Genomic DNA, 22,889 nt, shown 5'->3' on the forward strand with positions numbered 1-22,889 from the left:
GAGTAGTTCGGCGAACCGGTAGCGGAAATTTTGAGTAGTTCGGAGAACCGGCAAAGACCACCTCTGGCTAGCCCCAGAGTGGTGAGGGAATGGGGATTTTGCAGTATCCTTCCCCTGGAGTGGGATGGGAATGGATATTTTGCAATATCCTTCCCCTGGAGTGGAGAGGGAATGGAGATTTTGCAGTATCCTTCCCCTGCCATGCCCACCAAGCCACGCTCACCAAGCCACACCATGCCCCCAAGCCACGCCCACAGAACCGGTAGTAAAAAAATTTAGATTTCACCACTTGCTGGAGGTCTTCTAGGCTCAAGAAGAAGACCCTATAATACCAGTGACGGCGAAACTTTTCAGCACCGAGTGCCGAAACCGGAGCGCGCGGACATGCCGGAAACCGGAGGAGCAGCCCGTTGCTCGCCCAGGTTCCGGTGCTCCGGGCCGCTGGTCTTCAAGCGCGTGGGAGCGCCGGAAATTGGAAAAGCAGTCGCCCGGAAAACATACACACGCCGGGAAGAAGATCTTCCGGCACACGCATGCGCACCGACCACCTGGGCTTCCGGTTTCTGGCATGCACACGCACGCCGGTCAGCTGGTGCGCACCAGAAACCGGAAAACCTGGTGGCTGGTGCACATGCGTGTGCCGGAAAATCATCCTCCTGGTGCGCACATGCACACTGAGTGACTCCTCTTCCAATTTCCGGCGCTCCCAGATGCGTGAAGACCAGCTGCCGGAGCCCGGAAGAGCAACGGGCGATGGCTCATGTGCCCGGAGAGATGGCTCTGCGTGCCACTTGTGGCACGCGTGCCATAGGTTTGCCATCACGGCTCTGTACCGTTTCAGACAAATATGTAATGCGATCAAAATAGAGCAGGAAGGGACCTTGGAGGACTTCTAGCTCAAGCATTTACCATTTCAGATAAGTATCCAGTCTCTTCTTAAAAACATCCAGCGATGGAACACCCACAATTTCTAGTGGCAAGGAGTTCCACTGGTTAATTGTCCTCACTGTTAGGAAATTCCTCGTTTATCTAGTGACCGTTCGGAGTTACCACGGGATTGAAAATAGCGAGTTACGACCGTTTTTCATACCTGTGACCGTTGCAGCCCCCTCCTGGTCACGTGGTCCCAATTCAGACGCTTAGGGCCCGGACTCGTACTTAACGACGGTGTCCGTGTCCTGGCGGCGTCCCCTTTTGTGACCTTCCGACAAGGGAGACGCCAGATTCACTGAACAACCCCGGGTGACTCATTTAATAGCTGCAGCGATTCACTTAACAAGAGCGGCGAGAAAAGTCGTAAAACGGGACGAAGCTCACTTAGCGCGTGTTTCACTTAACGACGGAAAGGTTGGGCTCAATTGCGGTCGTCAATCGAGGACTACTTGTAGAAACAAGGAGACCCGAGTTCTAGTTCTGCCTTAGGAATAAAAGCCAGCTGGGGGATTCTGGGTGACTTCTAGTCCATTGTTTCCCAACCTTAGCAGCTGGAAGATGGGCGGACTTCAACTCCCAGAATTCCCCAGGCAGCATGGCTGCCTGGGGAATTCTGGGAGTTGAAGTCCGCCCATCTTCCAGCCTAAGCTCTGTATCTATCTCATAGTCTGCCTTTGGCTGCCTCTTTCCCCCCCCTCCCATCAGCTGGCCAGGCAGTAGCAATCGCTGATCGCGAGTGCGGCTCTCAGCCGCCCCTCCTCATTTATCTCTATGGTTTCAGACCCCTCTGGAAGCTCAAGGCGAAAGCTGATTGGTGACCGTCGGGAGGAGGGGGCGCGATTGGCTGCTTGGCTGGAGGAAAGAGAGCACAAGGCGTCTCGGCTATAGAAACAGCCGGCGGGGCAGGGGTTAACCTCGGAGGCGGGCGAAACAAAGAGGCCCCGCCTTCTCAGCTTCCAATCCAGGCGTTCCATTGGACGCGGGGCAAGAAGGTGTCCTCTCTCCCGCGCTGATAGGCGGGGCCCGCGCTGATGGGCGGGAGATTAAAAAGAAAAAAAAACACACCGCCCAGGGTTAACCCTCTCCTGCCCGGAGCGAAGTGAGTTAATTGGGAACGTGGGATGGAAACGACCCCCGAAAGCGGCGGAAAAGGCAGCCTCTTCCGCCTCTCCGGGCTTTGGACGCTGGGGTCGACTTCCACGTGCTGAAAGTAGGGCTGGAGATGAAAAAAAAAGGGGGGAAGCCGAGGCTTTTGCAAAGATGCGGGTTCAGAGAGACGCGTGTCGTGGGAATGCTCCCTAAAAGCGTGTCGGGATGATGATGATGATTATTATTTAAGAAACTCTAAAATGAAACCTGGGTCCTTTTCCCCCGTAGGGAAATGCATGCATCTCTGGATTGTATACCCCCGTCCCTTTCCCCTTTTTCTTTTAGAGGGACTACAACTCCCATCGCTCCCAGCCAGAGCCAAGGAAAGCTCTGGCCCATCCTAGAACTCGGCTCAGAAGCTGGAAGAGAAAATTGCTGCTTTTTTCCAAACTTCTTTCCACCCGCTTCCAAACCCCCCATTTCCCCCTTCCAAAATCGCATTCACACAACCTAACAACCTTTAGGGTTTTTGTTTTTTTTAAGGGTTCTGGGTGCGAAAGTTCCCCCTAAAAAGAGGGAAAAGGCTATTTCCAAGCTTGGGAATCGGTGGGCCGCGTAGAAACCCCGATTTTTTTGGGGGGGGGTGCAAAAAACGAGTCAAGGGGGTTGTCGGAACGCACATTTGGGGTGGTGCAAAGCGTTTTAGGTGCAAATGTCTGATTTGTTTTCCCTTCTCTCTCTCTCTCCTTTTCTCGCAGGATTATATGTGGTTGTGACCGCCGGAGGCTTTAGACCGGAGGAGGTCTAAATTATCAGCGGCTGGGGGGGGCGCCCGTCGCCTGGATCTGGGGGGGTGGAGGGTGGGGAACGAAGACGCGTCCACAGCGGCAGAAAGGTAAGAGATGGGCTTTGGGGAAGGGTGGGCTTTGGGGAGGGGAGGGGGGAGCAGCAACGGTGCCTGGGGTGCACGAGAGATGAGGATTTGGGGCCGGGGGCCTGGGGGGAGTGTCAAACAGGATTAAAAGTACAAAATGGCTCCGCTAATAACATGGCTGGAAGGTAGTTCTTATATCAGGGGTCTCCAAATCTGGCCAATTTAAGCCTGGTGGACTTCAATTCCCAGAATTCCCCAGCCAGCTCTCTCTCTCTTTTTTTTTCTTTTTCTTCACTTTACTGAAGTCAAGATATATGACATTTACTGTATACCCACCGTCTATTAAGAAAGTTATCCTACATGACTGGCTGGGGACTTCTGGGAGTTGAAGTCCAGCAATCTTAAAGTGACTGAGGAATTCTGGGAGTTGAATCCACCAGTGTTAACAGTGACTAAGGAATTCTGGGAGTTGAAGTCCACAAGTCTTAAAGTGACTGAGGAATTCTGGGAATTGAAATCTACTAGTATTAAAGTGGCTGAGGAATTCTGGGAGTTGAATCCACCAGTGTTAAAAGTGACTAAGGAATTCTGGGAGTTGAAGTCTACTAGTCTTAAAGTGACTGAGGAATTCTGGGAGTTGAAGTCCTCCAGTCTTAAAGTGACTGAGGAATTCTGGGAGTTGAAGTCCACAAGTCTTAAAGTGACTGAGGAATTCTGGGAATTGAAATCTACTAGTATTAAAGTGGCTGAGGAATTCTGGGAGTTGAATCCACCAGTGTTAAAAGTGACTAAGGAATTCTGGGAGTTGAAGTCTACTAGTCTTAAAGTGACTGAGGAATTCTGGGAGTTGAAGTCCTCCAGTCTTAAAGTGACTGAGGAATTCTGGGAGTTGAAGTCCTCCAGTCTTAAAGTGATTGATGAATTCTGGGAGTTGAAGTCCACAAGTCTTAAAGTGACTGAGGAATTCTGGGAATTGAAGTCTACTAGTCTTAAAGTGACTGAGGAATTCTGGGAGTTGAAGTCCTCCAGTCTTAAAGTGACTGAGGAATTCTGGGAGTTGAAGTCTTCCAGTCTTAAAGTGACTGAGGAATTCTGGGAATTGAAGTCTACTAGTCTTAAAGTGACTGAGGAATTCTGGGAATTGAAGTCTACTAGTCTTAAAGTGACTGAGGAATTCTGGGAATTGAAGTCTACTAGTCTTAAAGTGACTGAGGAATTCTGGGAATTGAAGTCTACTAGTCTTAAAGTGACTGAGGAATTCTGGGAGTTGAACTCCACCAGTCTTAAAGTTGCCAAAAATCGGGAGACCCGCATTTTATATTGTTGATTAATGAGCTATTATTTGGGCCTTCTGGTCTGTCTGGACCTCTGGCAACTATGTCTGTGCGTCTTCAGACATGGTTTGTCTTTCCTTTCTTGGTCCCAAACCACCATTTGGGCCTTGTGCCAAAGGAGAGTCAATTCGGTCTGGTGGTTAAGGCGCTGGTCTAGAAACAGGGAGATGGTGAATTCTAGTCCCGCCTTAGGCATGAAGGGTGGCTGGGTAACTTTGTGCCAATCACCAGGAGACTGGGAGTTCTAGTGCTGCCTTAGGCATGAAAGCCGGCTGGGTGACTTTGTGCCAATCATCAGGCGACTGGGAGTTCTAGTCCCGCCTTAGGCATGAAGGGTGGCTGGGTAACTGTGCCAATCACCAGGAGACTGGGAGTTCTAGTTCCGCCTAAGGCATGAAGGGTGGCTGGGTAACTTTGGACCAATCACCAGGTGACTGGGAGTTATAGTCCTGCTTTAGGCATGAAGGGTGGCTGGGTAACTTTGTGCCAATCACCAGGAGACTGGGAGTTCTAGTGCTGCCTTAGGCATGAAAGGCGGCTGGGTGACTTTGTGCCAATCATCGGGCGACTGGGAGTTCTAGTTCCGCCTAAGGCATGAAGGGTGGCTGGGTAACTTTGGACCAATCACCAGGAGACTGGGAGTTCTAGTGCTGCCTTAGGCATGAAAGGCGGCTGGGTGACTTTGTGCCAATCATCGGGCGACTGGGAGTTCTAGTCCCGCCTTAGGCATGAAAACCGATTGGGTGATTTTGGGCCAATCCCTGTCTCTTTCTCAGCCCACCTCACAGGGTGGTTGTGGGAAAAGCAGGAAGGAGTATCAGAGACGTTTCATACCTTCAGTTACTTAATAAAGTAAAAAAAAACAAAAAACCCGGCAAGATAAAAATGTAATAAATGTAATAAAACTAAGGAAGGACTAGAACTCACACGCTCCTGGTTTCCGCCTTGCTGCCTTTTATTAAACTGCCACCCAAATGGGCCCTTTGTCCTGATAAGCTCCCATTATCAGAGCACAGAAGCTCAACCGAAGGGAAGAGGCTCGTATTTGTAGAAAGGGGGTATTTAGGAAAAGAGTTAAATTAAATCAAGCGGTATAAAAAGGGCCCAGGGCTTTGGGGGTGGGGGGGAATGTCTCCATCCTCTGCCGGTCCGCCCCCCCTAACCCCGTCTCTCTTTTCCGCCCGCAGACTGGATGCATCGAACGTTGGAACAGTTAGGGGTCCGTGCTGGGCGGGACCCTTTTTCTCTCGGCAACCTGGGTTGTAGCGGAGCCTGGAGTTCGTGCCATTCTCGTCCATGGCTCCCGGGGGGCAGGTATTCTGGCGAGGGGGAAGGGGGCGGGTTCGCGGGACAGCCCTGGTGGGGGTGTTGGGCAGTGGTGGTGGTGGGGGGTCAACAGCTCCCGGGGTGTCTCAATCAGCTTGGCTTCCCCCCCCCTCCCCACTCATTTTTGCTTCCAAATCCTTGTTTCTGCAAATGAAATTTGAGAATTATTGGTATGTAAGAAGTTTGCTAGATAAATTAATATCTACACGTAGTCCTCGATTTACAACCATTCGTTTAGCGGCTGTCGAGAGTGACGATGGCCTTTTTTTAAAAAAAAGGGAAGTTATGACGTTTGTCACACTTAACGACCGTTTGCAGCATTACACCCCCCCGATGGGCGTAAAAAGGGAGCGGAATCTCACTTAACAGCTGTCTCGCTTAGCAACGGAAACGCTGGCCTCGATTGTGGTTGTACGTCGAGGACTGTTCCCCGTATGCAGAGTAAATGGGCTCTGCCGCACAGGTGGTCCTCAACTTACGAACATTTGCTTAGCAACCGTTTTGAAGTGATGACGGAACCCCACGAAGGGACTTTTAGGACCCCAAATTCAAAGTTCCGACGGCCATCAAGCGATCGCAATTTGGACGCTCGGCAAACCGATCCGGATTGAGGGCTGTTTGCCGCATCCCTCAGTTGTGACCGCGCCCGATAATGTTTTTTTTTGTCAGAAACGAGTATTTATTGTTATTTTCCTGGCAAAAAAAACCACCATTCCAGATAAGGGGTTTTGCTTAACGACTGCATTGTTCACTTAACAACTTTTCATTCTCTTAATGGCCACGGGGATTCGTTTAATGCCCGCCACGAAAATGTCATAAAATCCAATTTCTGCTTATATGCTGAATTGCTTAACGACGTATATAACTCATGACCGTAATTCCAGGCTCAATTTGCGGCCGTAAGTCGAGGACTACCTGCAGTCCGCTAACGTGGGCCTTAGTGCCCCTGAGCGAGGAAGAGAGGGGGTCCTTGGTGGTCTCTGAGCCTGGTGGTTTCCTTGCAAGACGTTTCCCGACCCAACTAGGCAACATCATCAGTTTTGGATATGCAAACACCTTTCCCTGCCGGCCCTGATGAGGTTGCCTAGTTCGGTCGTGAAACGTCTGCAAGAAGACCACCAAACAGAGACCACCAAGGACCCCTCCTTTCAATCCTGAGCTGCAGCTATTCCCCTTTATTGAGCTCAGAAGAAGAGTGGTGCGGTGGCCTAGAGACGGAGCTCTCGCCTCCCAATCAGGGCAGATATTTCTCTTTCTGAGCAGAATGAGTATATATATATATATATACTCATTCTGCTCAGAAAGAGAAATATCTGCCCTGATTGGGAGGCGAGAGCTCCGTGTATGTAGGTCTTTGGTTATTCGGGTCTTCTCCCACGTAAAATTGGAAGTGTCTTGGCGACGTTTCGACGAAGTCTCATTCGTCATCTTCAGGCTGGTGTTCTCGGCTTCGTGCTTCCAGGAGCAATGTGAGATCGCAGCTGTCTCTTCCTTTTAACTGCTAGTGGGGGTGTGAGCTGATTGGGTGGGAACTTGGCTGTGTTCTGATTGGGTGGAGGTGTGTTCTGATTGGTTAGGGGCTTGGCTGTGCTCTGATTGGCTGGGGGTGTGTTCTGTTTGGGTGGGGGCTTGGTTGTGCTCAGCTTAAACCCAGCTCAAACCCACACTGATAATGAGCCACGACCAAGGACCAGAAGCCAGACCGCAGCTGCATCATTAGCCACTTTAAACCCCTCCAATCCATACATGAAGCAGACTGACACCCACCATGAAGAGCTCGCACGGCCACAAACACGAAGCCAAACAACAACAACGCAGCTCACCAGCTCAAATCCCCCTGCAACTCAGACTAAGCTGAGCACAACCAAGCCCCCACCCAAACAGAACACACCCCCAGCCAATCAGAGCACAGCCAAGCCCCTAACCAATCAGAACACACCTCCACCCAATCAGAACACAGCCAAGTTCCCACCCAATCAGCTCACACCCCCACTAGCAGTTAAAAGGAAGAGACAGCTGCGATCTCACATTGCTCCTGGAAGCACGAAGCCGAGAACACCAGCCTGAAGATGACGAATGAGACTTAGTTGAAACGTCGCCAAGACACTTCCAATTTTACGTGGGAGAAGACCCGAATAACCAAAGACCTACATATATATATATATATATATATATATATCTGCCGAACAAAACTCCTCATTTGCAACAGGAAAGGCATCCGGCCAGTAAAAACACTCAGCTCCATTCGGTTGCCTCAAGGGATTACGGAAGACGATTGAGCTCAGAAGACCAGAGAATAAACTCTCTTGGTGGGCTCGTCCCGTTTATCCAGAGGGTCTTTTTCCCCCCCCCCCTTCCCCAAATTCCCGCCAGCTTCAACCAGGCTTCGCATCAGCTGCTGCCCTGCCTTTCCGTCGGAAGACGTTTTGTCCGCGTTCGCTTGCCCCGTCGAAGCCGTTTCCGCCTCCCCTTCCTCCCCCAAATTGAGCGGGTGGGCAGTTTCGGTGTCGCCTGCTCTGCTTCCTTCTCCCTTCGCCTCGAAAGAGAGAGAGAGAGACCCCCCTGCCCCAAATGGTCACAAGGGGCCTTGGACGAAGAAAGCCACCTCCGTTCTGCCTTTCTCACCCGCCCCGGTTTTCCCCCCCGCCAGGTGTTCCGCCAGTGCCGTCCAGCCACCTCTGCCCCTACCGTTGCCGCCCAGCCATGGTGCTAATTTGGGGCAGTACAGCAAAGGCTACTATGCCCCCGGGTGAGTCTCGCGCCTGGCCTGGCCTGGCCTGGGGGTGGTGGGGCTAGGCTGCCCGGTTTTGCATGGGAGGGGAGGAGAAAGGCCCAAGATACCCCCTTCCCCATAGATTGCACCTGAGAAAAGATGCAAGCAGACCATTCCTTCCCAGCACTGATGATGTTACCTAGCTGGGTCATGAAACGTCTACAAGAAAACCAGTTCACAGCGCACCAGGGACCCCACTGTCCTTTTCTCCTCCTCCTCCTCCTCCTCCTCCTCCTCTTTTCTTCTTCCTCCTCCTTTTACCAAGCCCCACCCCCTTCCAGCACTGATGATGTTCCCTAGTTGGGTCATGAAACGTCTACAAGAAAACCACCGAGCTTAGAGAGCACCCAAGACCGCACAGTCCTCCCTCTTCCTTCTCCTCTTCTCCTCTCTTTCCTCCTCCTCTCCACAAACCTCCCTCCCTCGTAACACTGATACTGTTACCGAGTTGGGTCATGGAACGTGCGCAAGAAAACCACCAAACTCAGAGTGCACCATGGGCTCTACAGTCCTCCTCCTCCTCCTCCTCCTCCTCCTCCTCCTCCTCCTCCTCCTCCTCCTCATCATCATCATCATCTCCGCAAACCTCACTGCCTCCTAGCACTGATAGCGTTACCAAGCTGGGTCACGAAACGTCTTGCAAGAAACCCGTACCCCCTTTACCCCCCCCCCCGATTTAAGAGACCCCCCCAAGGACCCTCCCACTCAACCCTGAGCTGCAAATTATCCTTCTCCATGGACCGCAAACCTCCTGCTCGCTTGCTTCGTTCTCCTGCTTAACGCTGTGCTGCACAGCTCTTGTCCTTTCGGCTTCTTTGCTGCCCCCCCACCCCACCCCAAAAACCCTTGCTCTCATTCTTAGACCCCCCCCCTCATCCCATATCTGTAGGAACCCCCTTTGAGACCCCTGTAACATCCCCTAGCATCCCTTCCCGAGTCGCCGGATTTCTTCGCTGCCTGCTCATCGCTTCTCCTTTCTTGTTCCTCTCTCTCTCTCTCTCTCTCTCTCTCTCTCTCTCTCCACCCCCCCCCACAGGAATCTTCCCCCCCGCCCCCTCCACGGGAAGCTGGAGGCCATCCATGGCTGCGTCCAGGCTCTGCTCCGGGACCAGGGCCAGCCTCACCTCTGGGAACAGCTGGGGGAGATCTACGAGTCCGAGCAAGATTGCGAGGAAGCCATTCGGTGCTATCAAAACGCCGCCCGGTACCAGCGCGACTATGGGAGCTACGGAGAAATGCACGCCCGGATCGGGAGGCTACAACAGGTAGGAGGAGGGCCACGGGACGGGAGGGGTGTGCCGGAGGTGGGCCTCGGGGAGGAGCAGCAGAGGGGCGGGGGTTGGATGACCGGAGGGAGCCGGGGCGTTCCCATCCTTCTTTGCTAAAAAAAAAAAGAAAAGAAAAGAATGTTTTATCTAATTTTCACGAAAAAATTCAAGGCGGCGAGCTTATTCCTGTGAGGTGGGTTGGGCTGAGAGAATGACTGGCATCACATGGTCACCCAACGGAATTTGATGCCTGAGGCGGGACTAGAACTCACCGTCTCCTGGGGATTGGCCCACAGTTACCTAGCTGGCTTTGATGTTTAAGGTGGGACTAGAACTCCCAGTCTCCTGGTGATTGGCCCAAAATGATCCAGCCAGGTTGGATACCTAAGGTGGGACTAGAACTCCCAGTCTCCTGGTGATTGGCCCCAAGTCACCCAGCACGCTTTCCTGCCTAAGGTGGGACTCGAACTCCCAGTCTCGTGGTGATTGGCCCCAAGTCGCCCAGCACGCTTTCCTGCCTAAGGCGGGTCTAGAATTCCCAGTCTCCTGGTTATTGGCCCCAAGTCACCCAGCACGCTTTCCTGCCTAAGGCAGGACTAGAATTCCCAGTCTCCTGGTGATTGGCCCCAAGTCACCCAGCACGCTTTCCTGCCTAAGGCGGGACTAGAATTCCCAGTCTCCTGGTGATTGGCCCCAAGTCACCCAGCACGCTTTCCTGCCTAAGGCGGGACTAGAACTCCCAGTCTCCTGGTGATTGGTCCCAAGTCACCCAACACGCTTTCCTGCCTAAGGCGGGACTTGAACTCCCAGTCTCCTGGTGATTGGCCCAAAGTCACCCAGCACGCTTTCCTGCCTAAGGCAGGACTAGAACTCCCAGTCTCCTGGTGATTGGCCCAAAGTCACCCAATTGGCTTTTGTGCCCAAAACAGAACTAGAATTCACCGATCTCCCTGTTTCCTGCTCGGTGCCTTAACCACTGCCCCAAACTACTGCCCCAAATATTATTGAGGAAGACAAAGAAAGCACCCCAGTCTTTTGTTCATCAGCCTCCCCCAGGTCCAAAAGCCAAGCTAAGAACAATCTGGCCTGGTCGGTTTCTTTGGATGGGAGGCCACCAGGAGATATTGCGGCTCTTCCAGTGGGAAACCGTTTCCCAAACTCGGTGAAGAAAAGCTTTTAACTGTTTTTTTTCTTTCTTTTTTAACGTGGTTTCTGTCTCTTCTTCCTCCCACCCCATCCTTTCCCCCTTTTTTTCAGGCTCAGCTGTGGAATTTCCATTCGGGGGGGTCATCTCATCACCGGCACAAAGTTTTACCCCCTTTACAACAAGTCTGGAACCTGTTACATCTTGAGGTAAGAAGCCCGTATTCACCCCCGTTCCCCACAAACGGGGGGCTCCATCTCTACTTCTCTCCCCCCCCTTTTCAACAAATATTTCGGGCCGATTTTTCTCGTTCTGCAACCAAGGCGTGTCGATCACTGTTTCCAGATGTTTTTGGGAGAATTGCTCCCTTGGGGAATTTTTTTTTGTATTTTTCCAAATATTAACTAAAAAATATAAAAGAGGAGCCGGGTTTTCCACCCCTTTTTTTTAAAAAAAAAATCTGCATCTTTTATTTAAAGAAAATGGCTGAAACTCTTCCTTTGAGGTCCCTTTCCCCCTCCCGCTTAAGCAGTGATGGTGAATCTTTTCGGCACCGAGGGCCAAAACCAGAATGCGCGTGAATGCGTGAGTGCCGGAAACCAGCTGGCTGGCATGCCTGTTTTTTGGCCATTTTTGAGGCTGTTTCCGGGCTGTTTTTAGGCCGGTTTTCTCTCTGTGGGCACGCGGTTCTTCTGGTTTCCAGCGCATACATGTGCACAGGTCAATTGGTCTTCGCGGGCGCTGGAGCACCAGAAAATGGCCCACAAAATGACCCGAAAAACAGTTTGTTTTTTGGTTGTTTTTCAGCCCGTTTTCAGGCCATTTTCGGCACTGGAACGTGCGTGCATGCGCTCGCACCGGAGCGCTGGAGTACCGGAAACTCGAAGACCAGCTGGTTAGCATGCACGTGCCTGTTTTTTTGCCTTTTGGGGCCGTTTCCGGACTATTGTTAGGCTGTTTTTCAGGCAAAAACAGCCGGAAAACAGCCCAAAAATGGCCTGGAAATAGCCTGGAAAACAGCGCGGAAAATGGGCCAAAAATGGCTCAGAAAATGGCCTAAAACTCAGCCTTTTTTTTTTGTTTTTCAGGCCGTTTTTAGGCCGTTTTCAGCACTGAATGCCTAAACTGGAACACCCCTGCATGTGCGCGCATTGGAGCGCTGGAGTACCGGAAACTTGAATACCAGCTGGCTAGCGTGCACATGCCTGTTTTTTTGCCGTTTTTGGGGCCGTTTCCGGGCTATTGTTAGGCCGTTTTTTGGGCATTTTTCAGGCAAAAACAGCGGGAAAACAGCCCAAAAATGGCCTGAAAATAGCCCGGAAAACGGCCCAAAAATGCCTCAGAAAACAGCCCAGAAAATGGCCCGAAAAACAGCCTCTTTTTTTGGGTTGTTTTTAGGCCGTTTTCAGCCCTCAGTGCCCAAACTGGAACGCCCGTGCATGTGCGCGCATTGTAGCACTGGACTATTGGAAACTCGAAGACCAGCTGGCTAGTGCGCACATGCCTGTTTTTTTTGCCATTTTTGGGGCCATTTCCAGGCTATTGTTAGGCCGTTTTTGGCCACTTTTCAGGCAAAAACAGCCGGAAAACAGCCCCAAAATGGCCTGAAAATAGCCCGGAAAACGGCCCAAAAATGCCTCAGAAAACAGCCCAGAAAATGGCCCGAAAAACAGCCTCTTTTTTTGGGGTTGTTTTTAGGCCGTTTTCAGCCCTTAGTGCCCAAACTGGAACAACTGTGCATGTGCGCGCATTGTAGCACTGGACTATCGGAAACTTGAAGACCAGCTGGCTAGTGTGCACATGCCTGTTTTTTTGCCGTTTTTGGGGCCATTTCCGGGCTATTGTTAGGCCGTTTTGGGCCATTTTTCAGGCAAAAACACCCGGAAAACGGCCCAAAAATGCCTCAGAAAACAGCCCAGAAAATGGCCCGAAAAACGGCCTCTTTTTTGGGGGTTGTTTTTAGGCCGTTTTCAGCCCTCAGTGCCCAAACTGGAACGCCCGTGCACGTGCGCGCATTGTAGCACTGGACTATCGGAAACTCGAAGACCAGCTGGCTAGCGCACATGCCTGATTTTTTGCTGTTTCTGGGCCGTTTTGGTGGTTTTCAGGCCATTTTTCGGCAGAAAACATCCCAAAGAACGGCCTGAAAACAACCTGGAAAATGGCCCAAAAACGGCCTATTTTTCAGGCCGTTTTCAGGCCATTTTCTGGTTCTCCAGCGTCCGCGAAGATCTGCTGGCCTGCGTACATGTATGTGCTGGAAACCAGAAGAGCCGTGTGCCCACAGAAAGGCCCTAGCCCATTTCTGAGTGACCTCTTTCTGGGGGTTTTCTTTTTCTGTTGTTCTTGTCATTCCTGGATCCTTTTTTCGTTCTTTCTAAAAAAAAAAAATGCTATTTTTAAAATCATCCTTTCTTAAAAAATGCTTCCTTCAAGTCATTGCTAAAAATGAAGGAATTGCAAAATGGTTTCTGGAATACAGGTAGTCCTCGACTTACGACCACTACGGGGCCCAAAATTTCTGTTGCTAAGGGACACATTTTATAAGCGAGCTTCCCTCCGTTTTACGACCTGTCTTACCACCATTGTAAAGTGAGTCATTAAGTGAATCACACAACTGTTAAATGAATCCGGCTTGCCCGTTGACTTCGCTGGTCAGAAGGTCGCAAAATGGCCGTGACGCCCTAGGACACTACAACGGTCATAAGTGTGAAAAACAGTCATAAATCGCGTTTTTCAGGGCCGTTGTGTCTTCGAACGGTCACTAAACGAATGGTTGTAAGTCCAGGACTACTTGGGTCTGGATGAGTTTTGTGAAAACAACGTTTTTCAATCTATGTATCTTTTAAATTCCATGAACTTCAGCTCCCAGAATTCCCTGGTCAAGATGGCTGGCTGAGGAGTTCTGGGAGTTGAAGTCCACACATCTTAAAATCGCCAAGTTTGGAGACTCCTGTCCTAGAACAGCATTTTTCAACCTTTTAAGATGCATGGACTTCAACTCCCCGAATTCCCCACTCAACATAACTGGCTGAGGGGATTCTGGGAGTTGAAGTCCACAAGTCTTAGAGGGGCCAAGGTTGGAGAATCCCTCTCCTAGAACAGCGTTTTTCAATCTATGTATCTTTTAAATTGCATGAACTTCAACTCCCAGAATTCCTCGGTCAAGATGACTGGCTGGAGGATTCTGGGAGTTGAAGTCTACAAGTCTTCAAGTGGCCAAGTTTGGAGAATCCCTCTCCTAGAACAGCATTTTTCAATCTAGGCAGCTTTTAAGGTGTATGGACTTCAACTCCCAGAATTCCCCACTCAAGATGGCTGGCTGGAGGATTCTGGGAGTCGAAGTCCACGCATCTTAAAACCACCAAGTTTGGAGACTGTTGTCCTAGAACAGCATTTTTCAACCTTTTCAGATATACATATGGACTTCAACTCCCAGAATTCCCTAGTTAAGATGGCTGTCTGCGGAATTCTGGGAGTTGAAGTTCATATGTCTTAAAATGGCCAAGGTTGGAGACCCCTGTCCTAGAACAATCTATGTATCTTTTAAATTGCATGAACTTCAACTCCCAGAATTCCCCAGTCAAGATGGCTGTCTGTGGAATTCTGGGAGTTGAAGTTCATATGTCTTAAAATGGCCAAGGTTGGAGACCCCTGTCCTAGAACAATCTATGTATCTTTTAAATTGCATGAACTTCAACTCCCAGAATTCCCTAGTCAAGATGGCTGGCTGAGGAATTCTGGGAGTTGAAGTTCATATGTCTTAAAATCGCCAAGGTTGGAGACCCCTGTCCTAGAACAATCTATGTATCTTTTAAATTGCATGAACTTCAACTCCCAGAATTCCCCTGTCAAGATGGCTGGCTGCGGAATTCTGGGAGTTGAAGTCCACACGTCTTACAAGGTACCAAAATTGGACAGCCCTGTCCTAGATCTTCCCTGTATTCACGGAAAGACCTCGTGAGTCGGGTTTTAGCAAAAAAAAAAAAGCGAATATTTTCCGGACCAATTCTTCTCTCGCGCCTTCCCTCTCTGCTTCCCCAGAAAAGGAATTTCTCGGCTAAGCGCAACCCCCAACTCAAGAGGCCCGGCCCCCCCATGGAGCCCCCCGTGGTCCAGCCCATCCCGCCGGTCCAGCACCCAGCCCACCCGGGCCACAGCGAAGAGATGCCGGCTCCCATGAAAAGGCGGAGGAGCACTAGTCCCGACCAGGTAGCGAAGCCCTTGCCCGTCCCGTTCCCCCCCCCTCTCCCCGCTAGCACTCTGTGCATGCTCCATGGCCTCCCATCCTTTTCGGCCGCTGCTTTCGCCTTTTGCTTGGGGTTGCTGGCATTTTTTTATTTTTTTAAGGGAGAAATCGTTCTGTAGGTCAGCCTCGTCTCTTGCTGGGACCTCTGGCTCCCCATCGAGGGGGGAAGGATGTGGGGCAACGGGGGGGGCGGGATAAGGGAAGGAGGAGGCGGTGGGGATTTGGAGGCTGTGACCCCTTTCCTCTTGCTCTCTTTCTGCCAATGCCTGCCGGGGAGCAGAATGGTGGTAATGGGGTGGGCCAGCACCTGTCCGGCCCCGGAGTCCCCGGCAATCCCCATTATCAGCTGCCCAAGCCTGGATTATGGAACCCCCTTCATGGAGACCTTTGGGGCCAGGAACGCAAGAACATGGCAGCCCCAGACAGACAAGTAAGGCGGACTCCCCACCTTAAGGCTAGGCCTCCCCAGGGAGGGAGGGAGGGAAGGAGGAAAAGAGGGAGGGAAGAAAGAAGGAAGGTAGACTGATTTTGAAGAGGAAGGGAAGGGAGCAATAGAAAAGTAAGGGACGGACGAAAAGAAAAGAGGAAGGGAAGAAGGATGGATGGAAGGAGAAAATATGGAAGGAAAGGAAGGAGAGATGGTGAAGAGAGGAAAGAAAAGGGAGGAAGGATGGACGGATGGATGGATGGCGGAAAAGAATGGGACCGAGGAAGGAAGAAATGAATGAGCAATGGAGGAAAGAAGAGAGGAAACAAAGGAAAAGAGGATGAGAAGAAGAATGGAAGGGGAAAAAGAAGAACGGAGAGAGGAAGGAAGGAAGGAACGAGAGACGGAGAAAAGAAGAGAGGAAAGGGAAAAGGAGGAAGGATAGATGGATGGAAGGAGGAAAAGGAAGGAAGGAACGAGAGATGGAGAAAAGAGAGGAAAGAGAACAAAGGGAGGGAGGAGGAATGGAGGAATGGATGGATGGAAGGAAGGAAGGAACGAGAGATGGAGAAAAGAGGAAAGGAAAAAGGAGGAAGAATATATGAATGGAAGGAGGAAAAGGAAGAAACGAGAGATGGAGAAAAGAAGAGAGGAAAGAGAACAAAGTGAGATAGGAGGGATGGATGGATGGAAGGAAGGAAGGAAGGAATGAGAGATGGAGAAAAGAGGAAAGGAAAAAGGAAGGAAAGATGGATGGAAGGAAGAAAAGGAAGGAAGGAACGAGAGATGGAGAAGAGAAGAAATAGAACAAAGGGAGGGAGGAGGAATGGATGGATGGAAGGAAAGAACGAGAGATGAGAAAAGAGGAAAGGGAAAAGGAGGAAGGATAGATGATGGAAGGAGGAAAAGGAAGGAAGGAACGAGAGATGGAGAAAAGAAGAAAGAAAAAAGGGGAGGAGGGATGGATGGATGGAAGGAAGGAAGGAACGAACGAGAGATGGAGAAAAGAAGAAAGAAAAAAGGAAGGCTAGATGGATGGAAGGAGGAAAAGGAAAGAAGGAACGAGAGATCGAGAAAATAAGAGGAAAGAGAAAGGGAGGTAGGAGGGATGGATGGAAGGAAGGAAGGAAGGAACGAGAGATGGAGAAAAGAAGAGAGGAAAGGAAAAAGGAGGAAGGATAGATGGGTGGAAGGAGGAAAAGAAGAATGGAGGAAGGAAGGCGTATAATCTAATGTTTGAAATTGAGGAGGGGGTCCCTGTGGAGGGCCGGGGGTGCCTCCCTGTCCTTTGTCTTCCCGATTATACCGCCGGGAGTCCCTTGCTCTTGGGCGATGGGCAGATCACCAAATATTAGCGCCCCCTGCCCCTCCAGGGCCCAGCCTTTGCCCCCATGGGAGGGTGGGCAGCGGAGGTGAAGGTGGGGGTCCCTTTTGCCTGCAGTCTTGCCCGGGGTGGGGAGGGGGGGCGGTGGGCTTCCCTCGGGGCTCCCTGCTCTGCCTGCTCCTGGCTGCCTGCTTGGCTTGGCATCTGCAAAGGGCCGGATTCCAGGGGGGGCTGGGGGTGGGGTGGGGGAGATGGGGGTGGGGGATCGCTTCGTCTTGCAAGGACGCTCCATGTGAACGGGAAAAGATCTTCATAGCAAAAATCCCTGAATTAATTAATTAATTAATTAATTAATTTTCTTTCTTCCTTTCTCTCTCTTTCTTCTCCCTCCTGTTTCTTTCTTTCTTTCTTTCTTTCTTTTTTTCTTTCTCTCTTTCTTATTCTTCTTTCCTTCCTTCATTTTCTTCTCCTTCCCATCTCTCTCTCTTTCTTTTTTCTCCTTCCTTCCTTCTCCTTCCCATTTCTTTCTTTCTTTTTTTCTTCTTTCTTCCTTTCTCTTTCTTTCTTCTCCCTCCCGTTTCTTTCTTTCTTTCTTCCTTCCTTCCTTCCTTTTTCTCTTTCCTTCCTTCTTTCATTTTTTTCCCATCTTTCTTTCTTTTTCTTTCTTTCTCTCTCCCTCCCTCCCTCCCTCCATCCTTCTTTCTTTTTCCTTTCTTCCTTCCTTCCTTCCTCTTTTCTCAATCACTTTCACTTTCTCTTTTTCTCTGTCTCTCTCTTTCTCTTCCTCCTCCTTCCTCCCCCAGGAGCAGAGGAATTCAGTGGCTCATCCTTTCCCCTACCCGTCGCCCGCCTACAGCTCCCACCCGCCCCCCCACCGCCTGCCGGCCATGGCGCCCACTCCCCGCACACCGCCAGCACACCGCGCCCCCCTCGAGCCCCACGGCTGCTCGGCCCGGCCCAACGGAAGTGACCTTAGAGACGGCCGAGTCCCCCGGGTGCGTCCAGACTCTACCACCACACCAGCAACGTCCGCCTGCGTGCCTTATGCCCCGCGCCCGACCCCAGGAGGAGCCACCAGCAGCAGCAAGACCACCTCACGGGGGCCGCTGGCCTCAGAAAGCCTTGTAAGTGGCCCGGAGGACTTAGGGGGCCCTAGGGCATGTTGGGTCCTCCTGGGCGGAGCCCTTGCAGAGGAAGAGAATGGAAGGGGGGGTGTCACCAGGGAAGGGACGGACGGACGGAAGGAAAGTAGGTGGAGAGAGGGAAGGAAGAAGGAAAGGATGGAGGAAGGAAGAGAGAAGGGAGGGAAGGAAGGAAAGAAGAGGGAGGAAAGAAAAGGGGGAGAAAGGAAGGAAGGAAAGATGGATGGATGGAAGAGGGAAGAAAGGAGAGAGGGAGTGAGGAAAGAAGAGAGAAAGGAAGGAGGGACGGAGGGAGAAAGGAAGGAAGGAAAGATGGATGGAAGAGAGGGAAGGAAGGAGAGGGAGAGAAGGAGGAAGAAAGGAGAGAGAACGGAGGGAGGAAGGAAGAGAAAGGGAGGGAGGAAGGAACAGAGAGAAGGGAAGGAGGAAGGGAAGAAGGAAGGAGAGAGAAGGGAGTGAGGAAGGAAGAGAGAAAGGGAGGAAGGAAGGACAGATGGAGGGAGGGAGAAAGGAAGGAAGGAAAGAGGGATGGATGAAAGAGGGAAGGAAGGAGAGGGAGGGAAGAAGGAAGGAAGGAGAGAGAGCAGAGTGAGGAAGGAAGAGAGAAAGGGAGGGAGGGAAGGAGGGAGGGAAGAAGGAAGGAGAGAAGGGAGTGAGGAAAGGGAGGAAGGAAGGACGGAGCGAGAAAGGAAGGAAGGAAAGATGGATGGAAGAGAGAGGGTAGGAAGGAGAGGGAGGGAAGAAGGAAGGAAGGAGAGAAAGGGAGGGAGGAAGGAAGAGAGAAGGAAAGGAGGGAGGGGGAAGGAAGGAGAAAGAAGGGAGGGAGGGAGGGAAGAAAAGAAAGGGAGGGATGGAAGAAGGAAGGAAGGAAGGAAGGTTTGGAGAGATTTTATTTTATTTTATTCCTCCTCCCATAGGGTCCTTCCAATCATTACCAAACGCCGGCAATGGAGTCGTCCAGCCCCACATCGGAGAACGGTGGACGCAAACCGGCCCCACCCTCCCGGCCCGCCCCTTGCCTCGCCTCCCGCAACCTGCCCTGCGCACGCATGCAGCCCCCGCCCCCCAACATCCCAGTGCCCCCACCAACCCCTGCCCCACCTCCTCCCCCGGCTCCCCAGTGCCCCCCGCCCCCTCCTCCCCCCCCTCCGCTGCCCTGGCTGAACAAAGCGGGGGAGGGCAAGGCCGAAGATGAAGATCCCTTGGGGGACATCCTCTTTGGGTGCGGCGGAGAGCCCTGCGGGGCTGACCCCCCGTCCTTGGCCAATTGCGACTCGGGGTGCGCCTTCCAGGATTCAGGCCCCAGCGCTCAGCAAGGGAGCTACTCTCGCCCCCGGGAAGGGGCCGGGGAAACCCCCAGGCCGGCCAGCCCCGAGCCTACGCCGGCCCCCCAATTCTGGCTATCCGAGAGCAGCCGGGAAGAAAACGGCTCTGCGGGTGCCAGGCCCCTGAATCCGAGCCCCTCGATTACCTCAGGAACATTCAGGTCCCCAGAAAGCCCCCCACCGCTGCCGGTGCCACCATCCCCACCCCCGCTGCCTCCACCGTCCCGGGCCTCCTTTCCAAAGACGCCGGACCCACCCCCCGCAGTGGAGGCCTCCTCCGACCGCCTCTTCGGCTTCGCCAGCCCCCCGTTAGAAGACCAGTTTGAAGAACCCCCCGAGTTCTCCAAGATTTTGCCAGACGGGCTGGCCAACATCATGAAAATGCTGGACGAATCCATCCGGCGTGGGGAAGAAGAACGGGAGGAGAGCTTCCCGCCGCCGCCACCCCCTGCCCCTCTCCTCCCTAGCCCCCCACCCCTGGCAAGGCCCAAGCTACCCTCAGCCTCCACCGGTTCCTTCGATTACCCCAAACCGCCCGGGCAGGACCCTCCCGAGCCCCCTTGCCTCTATCGCTTTGGCAAGCGGGACACGGAAGAGCAGCGCCCCCCGGCCATGGTGGCCACGGGGTCCAGCGGGGCAAAGTTCACCTCCCACAACACCCCATCTCTCCTCAAGTCTTTGGCCAGTGTGCTGGAGGGGCAGAAACACTCCTATCGGCTCAAACCGATGACTCCCCCAGGTGCTAAGATCTCCCCCCCAGCCGGTGCGAGCCAGAGCCCCCTACCCCAATTCACTACCTCAGGCCAAGCATGGGCTGGGGGCACCAGTGGTGCCACAGAGGAGCGGGCATCCACGCCCCCACCCTTGCCCGCCCCTCGGCCCGTGAAGACCGAGTCGGAAGTGTTAGAAGAGATCAGCCGCGCCTGCGAGACCCTGGTGGGACGAGCGGGGCGGGAGAAGAGCCCCCCGCCCCCTGCCAGCCCCCCACCTACCCCGGCCTCCCCTCCACCCGCTTCTCTTCCGGCCCCTGTGCCTCCAGTGCCCCCGCCATCGACTCCTCCGCGCCCCAAGGACGAATCCCGCAAGCCACACATGGAACATCGCCGGCACCGTCGATCCAACCGGGACGGCTCGCGGAGACACCGGGATGGTAAAGCTCGCAAGGGGAAAAACCGGCAGATCCTGGGCAGTTTGGACGTGCAGAGCGCTGAGGGCCAAGCCCGGGAGAACGGGGCCAAGCCGCCTCCGCCGCCCCCACCTCCTCCACCCGAACGGAGGTCTCCCGTCAAGAAGGAAGAAGGCCCGGTGGGCTCGGTTTCCACCATGGTGTGCTCGGCCGACCTGCTCAAGCTGCGCTCCTTCACAGAAGGTCCCCCCAAGGAGCTGAAGATTCGGCTGATCAAGGTAGAGAGTGGGGACAAGGAGACCTTCATTGCGTCCGAAGTCGAGGAGCGACGCATCCCCCTGAGCGAGGTCACCATCAACCATTCGGCAGCGGAGGTCGTGCGGGCCAGCAAGTAAGTTTTCACCATCCCGTCCCCCTCCCCCGAGAATTTCCTCCAAGGAATTTCCAGTCGCTGAAGAGAAAATGCAGATTCGACTTAACAGCAGGGGTGTCAACTCAAGGCCCGCGGGGTGCTTAGATCTGGTCCGCCGGGCCATCCTGGAAACGGTGAAGGACCGGCTTACGGTTCTTCTGCCCTCCTGAGCTCCATTTTTGGCTGCGATGGCCTCCTGCAACCCTCTGCCAGCGAAAATGGCACTCGACAGGGTCACATGTGACCCTCCCGAGCTCCGTTTTTTCTGGCAGAGCGCTCGGGCTGCCACAGGCGCCCCTGACATGAGTGACATCAAGCTGGCCACGCCCACCCTGGCCACACCCATCTGCGCCCCCCCCCAGGTCAAACACAACCCTGATGCGGCTGTCGATGAAATCAAGTTTGACGCCCCTGACTTACAACCCCAAATTAGGACCAGAATTTCTGTTTCTAAGTGAGACAGTCGTTAAGTAGTTCCCCCCCAATTTTATAAACTTTTTGCCATGGTTGCAAAGTGAATCATTTATTTATTATTGGGGTGAGGCGGTGGCTCAGAGGTTCAGACGCTGGGCTTGTCATCCAGAAAATGGACGGTCAGGTTCGAGACCCGAGCTCCATGCGATGGAGTGAGCTCCCGTTCCTCGCTTCAGCTCCTGCCAACCTAGCAGTTCGAAAGCATGCCAATGCGAGCAGATCAATAGGTACCACTTTGGTGGGAAAGTAACAGCACGGCGTGATGTCATGTTGGCCACATGACCATGGAAACGTAGGTGAGCACCGCCCCTTTCCTACAGTTGGCAATGACTAGTGGACTAACTTACCCACCGTGATGATCCACTTAATAACCGTGGCGAGAAAAGTTGTAAAACGGGGTGAAACTCCCCGAACGAGTGTCTCCCTTAGCAGTAGAAATTTTGGGCTTGATTGATCCTGTACCGAGAATGTACATTTTATGCAGTTTTTCCCAGGCTCACGTCTCCTCCTCTTCCCCACTGCTCTGTCCAGGCACGCCAAGGTGAAAGGAAAATTTAAGGAATCGTATTTGTCCCAAAGTCATTCCGTCAAGCCGCAGATCAACATGGACGAAAAGCTGCCCCGGGATAAACTCAGTCCCCCAACGCCAAGCATCTACGTGAGTGTCCGTTTTGGAGTGGGGGGGTAGCTGGAGAGGGAGGCTGCCAGGAAAGCTCCTTGGAGCAGGGTCTAAGTGAGGAGGGGGCTGTCCAGGGGTTTGTGTGTAAAAATCAGGGGTCTTGGGGTTTGCAAACCACGATCGCTCTGGGTACGCAAACCAAGCCTGCTGGCAGAGCATTTAAGGACCAATGAAAACAACTGCAAAGTTTCTAGCCCTCATGGCTGAAGAGGTTGATTTTTTAGAAAAAGGGGGGGGAGGGGTTTCACGTTCGAGAGCCCCAAAAGGCAGAGAGGAAGGCCGTAAAATAGGGAGAGGGAGGGGGTGAAAACTGGACTTAAGACGACAGTGACTGTTGTTCACTACTCCGTGGGCTGGGGATTTGGGTCCACGGTCCTTCATTCTGGGGGGGGAGGCTCCCCTCCCCCAAAAATGAAAGACCGTGGCTCCCCCACCCCAAAAAATGAAAGAATAGTGGATTCTGGAGATTGGGGGGTACAGTAGGATGTGGGATAAGGGATAAGATAAAAAAGAAATAGAAACGCAGATGACACCAGAGTAAATGGAAAAGGCGGATGGGAGGGGGGAAAGAAAAGAAAAAAGAAAAAAAGAAAGAAAGAAAGAAAGAAAGAAAGAAAGAAAGAAAGAAAGAAAGAAAGAAGATTATAAATATAAATGTACAATTATGAAATGATAGATTGGGTAAAATGGGAAAGAAATCGAAAAGAAAGTGTATATATTATTAGAAAATTGGAATTACTCGGATACCAAATAAGGGAAATATTGCACAACAAAGGAGAAAGAAAGGAAAGAGGAGGAGAGGGAGAGAGAGGAATGGAAGAAAGGGGAAGGAGAGAAGGGACAAGAGCAGAGGAAAAAGTGAGAAAGGGGGGGAAAGAGGGGAGGAGTGGGGGAGAGGAAGGGGAAGTAAGAGAGGAGAGGAGGAGGAATAAAGTAGAAGAAGAGAGGAGGGAGGGAGGGGAAAGAAAGAAAGAAGGAGAAGAAGGTTTG

The 22,889-nt window shown here is 52.4% G+C and overlaps 1 protein-coding gene across 7 annotated transcripts in view; it reads left to right on the forward strand.

Moving 5' to 3' along the window:
- KDM6B (lysine demethylase 6B) overlaps window positions 1-22,889 on the forward strand; it is an 85,667-nt gene that overhangs the window by 43,583 nt on the left and 19,195 nt on the right. For 3 of the 7 annotated variants that reach the window (XM_087891624.1, XM_087891623.1, XM_060682672.2), the window contains 10 exons: window positions 2,781-2,917; window positions 5,418-5,544; window positions 8,207-8,305; window positions 9,366-9,594; window positions 10,855-10,950; window positions 14,786-14,953; window positions 15,271-15,420; window positions 17,545-17,865; window positions 18,801-20,725; window positions 21,752-21,878. In XM_087891624.1, the coding sequence (XP_087747750.1) occupies window positions 5,423-5,544; window positions 8,207-8,305; window positions 9,366-9,594; window positions 10,855-10,950; window positions 14,786-14,953; window positions 15,271-15,420; window positions 17,545-17,865; window positions 18,801-20,725; window positions 21,752-21,878 (3,237 nt within the window). In that variant the 5' untranslated portion in view covers window positions 2,781-2,917; window positions 5,418-5,422. The remainder of the gene's footprint in view (window positions 1-2,780; window positions 2,918-5,417; window positions 5,545-8,206; window positions 8,306-9,365; window positions 9,595-10,854; window positions 10,951-14,785; window positions 14,954-15,270; window positions 15,421-17,544; window positions 17,866-18,800; window positions 20,726-21,751; window positions 21,879-22,889) is intronic. The other 4 variants (XM_087891628.1, XM_087891627.1, XM_087891626.1 and 1 more) reach the window with 2 other exon arrangements.

Source organism: Pantherophis guttatus, chromosome 4 (assembly GCF_059756535.1).
Source record: "Pantherophis guttatus breed Tessera chromosome 4, ASM5975653v1, whole genome shotgun sequence".
Taxonomy (NCBI): Eukaryota; Metazoa; Chordata; class Lepidosauria; order Squamata; family Colubridae; genus Pantherophis; species Pantherophis guttatus.